This window comes from Culex pipiens, chromosome 2 (assembly GCF_016801865.2).
Source record: "Culex pipiens pallens isolate TS chromosome 2, TS_CPP_V2, whole genome shotgun sequence".
Classification (NCBI taxonomy): Eukaryota; Metazoa; Arthropoda; class Insecta; order Diptera; family Culicidae; genus Culex; species Culex pipiens.
Genome location: NC_068938.1, coordinates 80107836 through 80113638, shown reverse-complemented (window position 1 = coordinate 80113638; position 5803 = coordinate 80107836). Strand labels below are relative to the sequence as shown.

At 38.0% G+C, this 5803-nt stretch overlaps 1 protein-coding gene across 1 annotated transcript; it reads right to left on the bottom strand.

The window, feature by feature from the left end:
• Positions 1-2801: 2801 nt before the first annotated feature.
• On the bottom strand, positions 2802-5803 carry LOC120418300 (neuronal acetylcholine receptor subunit beta-3-like). The gene is made up of 7 exons (XM_039580629.2): positions 5550-5803; positions 4453-4624; positions 4244-4398; positions 4030-4184; positions 3572-3969; positions 3326-3478; positions 2802-3267 (listed from the first exon to the last, which is right to left on the bottom strand). Exons 2-7 carry the CDS (start codon positions 4589-4591, stop codon positions 2849-2851), a joined length of 1419 nt encoding a protein of 472 aa, XP_039436563.1. The 5' UTR covers positions 4592-4624; positions 5550-5803; the 3' UTR covers positions 2802-2848.

Genomic DNA, 5803 nt, shown 5'->3' with positions numbered 1-5803 from the left:
ATGGATCATCTGCGTAACGAGCAGCAGTGATAATTACTCGCTTTTATTACGTGCCAACTTTCAGCTTGAGTGCACTATCACGAAACCCTTTGGGATTGGTTCCTCCGGTCGGTGTTATCATTTCTGCGTAGTAGCATGTAAATCAGTTGCAGATGCCTTCTGAGAAATGTTTTGAGCTTAAATTTCGACTGAATTGTTGTTTGTGCAACACTTTCTCGAAAACATAGCGCTCATCATTTCTCTTCTAAACAGAATGGAATGAACAGAAACATAGATTAGGCCTCTCAATGAATGTAAATCATTCCTTCGAACACTCATCGATTTTAATAAAACTCTGTTGGAGTGGAAAATGTTGGTCCATGGTCACAAAGACAGAGTTTATTCTACTTTTTATTATAAATAAAACAATACTTATTGGTCTTTAAAAATCTGGATCTTTTCGGAAAAAATAGGTACCGTCATCAGGGGTGACATTGGTTCTGGGGGTGAGATAAGGTCATACAAAAATGCTGAAATTTGTATGACCCAATCTCACCCACAGAACCAATGTAACCCCTGATGGCGCTACACTGAAAAAAAATCTAATGTTTTCATTGAACTTTTGATCAATAAACGTTAAATTCCCCAAATATAGTCTTTTTAATCTTCGAATTTTTTTAATGTGTATTAGCAGATTAAAACAGACATCTTCTGAGCCATAGTGCGTGATGTTTTTTTTGTAAACAAACACTTGAACAAAAAAATATAAAAAAATATTTTTTTTTAAGAAAGTCGAATTTGAAATCTAAAAGTACTTTAATTTATTTTATTTTTTGATAATTTCTTTTTCAAGTTATAGCTACTTTTAGGTATAAATTTTCAATTTGTTTTTTTTTTTGAATTTAAAAATACTCCTTGAAAGAAAAGCATCCGAAAAAAATATTTTTTAAGAGCTGAGAAAATTTCCAACTATTTACTTTCTAAATTTTGATAAACGGGCAATGAGTTTCTGAGGTACAGTTTTACAAAGTACATATTTGAATCGATGAATGGAAACTATTGGTCCAATTTTCAATGTTAAGTAGCTGTAACTGTAAGTAGCCTGTAAGTAGCTTTAACTTGAAATCGGCACATATTATCAAAAAAAATAATAAAGAACTGTCGATTTCAGATTAAATTTTCTTCAAAAAAAATTTCCCGAAGACACCAGGGAATCAGAAAATTGCTTCTCAAGAAACAGAATTTCATACATTACATACCAAATTTGTATGACCAAAAATTGTATGGCGATTTGAATGGAAAAATTAATGATGTAAAAGACTTCTTTTACACAGGGAATGGACAAAGTTTCATCCAAATAAAAAAAATACAAAGAAAAGTAGATTTGCGAAATCGTCGAGAACCACTCAGTAGGCTTTTTTTTTGGAGTCAAAATATGGCCTTGGTAATTTTATCAGTGAAATCGTTGCAGATTTGGCAATTTACGGCATTTAATAACAAAAACAACATGTAGTCTGTTTGTCAACTTTTTACACTACTACACGGATGTAAATCTTGTGAGCAAATCCGCTAACTCTAGGGGAGAGTGGGGAGACTTGATCCCCTTTTTTTGTATCGCACATAACTCTGTCAATTTCTTACAAAACTATAAACTTTTTGCATGAATTGAAAGCTTAAACATTCATCTATGTTTGGCTAATAAGGGTATTTCATCAGATGAACTCTTCGAATCATGCCAAGCGTTTTAAAAAAATATTATAAACCGGCATTTTAAAAATGTTAGGGAAAACTTGATCCCCTTTTCAACACGTTTGTGTTCAAAATATAACAAGTTTAGTATGTAAAATATTTAAAAACCTAAAATATTATTTTTAAGACCAAAATTAAGCATGTTTACAAAAGCTGGAAATTTTTGTTTACAAAACTTTTGAAAAAAGGTTCAAACTGCAGTAAGTTATGTACAACTATACTAAAGGAAACTATGTATGAAAACCCAGCCCAATTAATTAATCTTGAGGCTGATTCCAGTGACTGTAAAAATGCAGGGATCAAGTCTCCCTAAACGCACTTTTTTAAACAATTGATTGTAAAAATAGTCTGACGATAAATTTAACATCAAATGCGTAAGGGCTTTGGAGTTGACAAGTTTATCAAACAATTCATGTATAAAAAATATTTTTGTGAATAATTTTTGAGTGTTTTCTATACATATCAAAACAAAGAAAAAAAGATCTCTTGGAAGTTTTTTGCAGCTCGTTTTAGAAAAATGTGTGTAACTCAATCTGAACATTTTTTAATTTTTTTCTTTGTTTTCTACAATGAGTTTTAATCAATTTCGCACAACTTTCTAGAACAAAGCTAATTGTTTTACCCACATGCTGACGATATACAGGCTTGGGATCAAGTGTGTCCCCGGGGATCAAGTCACCCCACTCTCCCCTATGTTGTCGAATTTGTAAGTATAGAAATGTTTCCAAAATCGTCAACGCTTCTTTTCGATTTCGCTGTATTTTTTTGTTTCAACATTGACAACATTGTTTCCAAAATTCAGATTTTTTTTTGACGTTTTTGGAAAAATGTTGGCTTGCTTGCATATTGTCTTGATTCCCAGTTGTACAGCAATAGCGCAAAAGGATTATATATAAAAAATAATAAACTACTAACTGGGACAAAAAGGAACAGACAGGGCAACTCCAGACAGCTGGGACATTTATGCGTAAAAACACAGAAATAACGTGCAAAATAATTTCAACTTAAAACAAAAATAGGCTGAACGATGAAAACCCGTATCTGACCATTTTTAAATCAAAATACAACCAATATTCTGTTTCGGAGTGTAACACTTTATTTTATCAAATAAATCTTTAATTTATTTATAATATTTCGGAATCAAAGCCAAAACCATCAAAGTGTAAATAACCACAATTCCAATGTACAAACACTTGTCCACCACAAGGGCAACCATTTTGTATGCACCACTGTTGCCGACAGATTTCTTCGATCCACCAGCATCAGATTCAAGCCTATCTTCTCCAACCAAAACGACAGTATCGCCAGAATTATCTTCAGCGGGTGCGTTATTTAGGTGACCATTTTCCGGCGTCGGTTCACTACCATTAGAACCATCTTGACCAAAGATCATTTGTCCCAACTGATTGCTCGTAAGTATGACCACAAAGCCGCTAACGACTGCAGGGGGTTCCACGGTTTTAAGGGACAAGTGCTTGATCATTACCGTTGATGCCATTAGGAGAACCGTTAAGACTAGTGAATCCCGGAAGAAGATCACTGAAAGAAGAGAATAGTTTGATTAGGAACAATTTATAGTATGATTCGGAAAACTTACGAAACGACGGCACCGTTGCTCCGTTGTAGGGTATCTGCCAGTACAGGTTCTCGATGAAGGTAAAGTGAATGAAAATGCTGCCAGCCAGCATGAAAAGCCGCTCGCGTCGTTCACAGTTGAGCCACATCGCAATAAAGTTGATGGAAATTATCACTGCAAAAGAAACATGTTTGAAATAAAAAAAAGTACCACGTGGAGACTTTTTTCGGAAATCTCCCGATTCTTCCCAATTGACATGATACTCACCAAACGCCGGTGCCAGTAACGACGCACAGTGCGATCCCGAGTGCCGTTCCAGCACGTAGTTGTAAACGATCGTCGGGTAGGTCGTGTTTTCGTTGGTCGGTGAGGGCATCTTGGTATCGTGGGTCTTCACCCCGGACGACACGATCTTCCACTGGTTGTGCGTATTGACATCGTTCGCACCGGCATTCGTACTGTTGACCACAAAGTTCACCTGATTCGAGTCCTCAACCCACATGCCAAACCGAAGCGTACAGTTTGCCCGGTCAAACGGCCAGTTGGTGAAATCGGACTCACAAATCGAGTGGTACTCGCAGGCCGGAACGCACTTGACCGTCCCATCCGACTCGAGCTGGCACTTGGGGGTGGTACAGGAGGTGTCCAAATTGTTGCTAAAGTAACTGTTATTGTGAAAAGTGTTAGAAAAGATACTGACAAACTCGAAAACTACTCAAACTTACGACGAGTAAGGCATCAAATCGGGCAGCCAAATGTCCTCAGAATCGATTACAATCTGTTCAATTTTATCAAATTCCATCGCATTCCACGTCAAGTACTCATCTTTCCATCTGAGGGCGAACCAAACGTTGAGGAACAGCTTTTGAAGACTTTCGTTCTAAAAAAAAATAGAGCATGTCAAACTTGATTAAATCCGCTTCGCACAAAACCACTTACGAAATCAAAGTTCTGCAGATCCATGTGGGCGTACACAGTAATGGGGGAGTTGTGATTCTTCACGGGGCGTTCCGATTTATCATACTTTCCACAGAACAACTTTTTTCGAAGTCTGGCATCCGTCGTTCCCGGATCGACTTCACATTTGTAGGAAGCTGCGAAGAATCTTTCTAAAAATTGTACACATTGAGGATATTTGAGTTACAAACCATTTCCTTCGAAAAGGCTTGCTGCTGCCAAAAAGAATAAAAGGTACTTCATCTCCACAGCAATCAATAATAAACATATACGCACTTCAACGATTTCTACACAACTGAATGAAATTCGAATGGTTGTAACTGTTTCCATATTCCAGATTGGCCCACTTTCGGCTATACTCCTCTGTAATTCGATACTGTGTAATGGTCTGTTTGTAGTTCTACGGCTCCAGACAAGATAAAATAATCGTGAGCATGCTCTAAAAAATGGATGCCTCCATAGGGACGTGGCGTTACATCGTGCTGCCATCTGGTTTTTTTAAGTGCAAGAGTGGAAAAGTGATGAGTCATCGTCTAAAAATAGACGGCGTCCTATCTCGCCCAGCAAAATGAAGTCGATAAAGTGGTCGGTTTCGAGCATGAGCATGAGCATGGTTGACTGCCAATGAGCTGCTACTCCGTTATTGACAGATCAGCTGAAGTTACACAATGAACCAACAGATGAGTAGTGGGAGCTAATCATCCTCACTGTATAACCCCTGAAGATCTCTGCATTAAGTCAATACCGGCGCCCCCCCAAGGAGATGCAGTTCAACAAAGGTAGGAATGTTAGTCCGATAGTTGAAGTTGCAGACTCATCAGACACAGAGTTTGTCGCTCCAAACCTGTTGACACCGCATGAGACCGTTGAATCCACAGCATCTCCTTCAAGCATCACGGGAAGTGGGGGAATTGTGTTAGTAGGGGAAGGAAAGGGAAGGTCAGGATTCATCTTGGTAGATGATATGACCAGAATATGAACCATAATCGTTGCCTTCTGAGCTACGACGCTATGAGAAGGACCTATCATTCGCGTATTTTTTTACTTCTTACCGCCGGCGTGCCATCCGAGCAACGATGCTTTGGGATGGGCTTTCAAAACGAAATTAAATTTGAATTAACGCATTATTCGGTGACGTACAATTTAAAATAGATCCGGATTCATTATTGGTAGATGATATGACCAGAAAGTGAAACATAATAGTTGCCTTCCGAGCTTCGACGCTATGAGAAGGACTTTCAAAACAAAATGAAATTTTTAGCAACGTATTATTCGTTATCATGTAAACCTCAAATAGTGCTGCTACACCGAACAGTTTTAACCGATTTAATGAAATTGTTCGCGCATGACTTCTTTGCAACAAACTTCACCACGAATTCTTGATCGGACTGCGAACAACCGGCTCAACAACAGAAAGTCAATATAAACACGACGACGCGACGCCATCTATCAATAGATTCCAGAATTTTCTAGCACTTTCTCGCGGATTCTCGCGCGTCGACTCTCCGACCGATCTCCCCCGCGAACACCACACGACTGAGG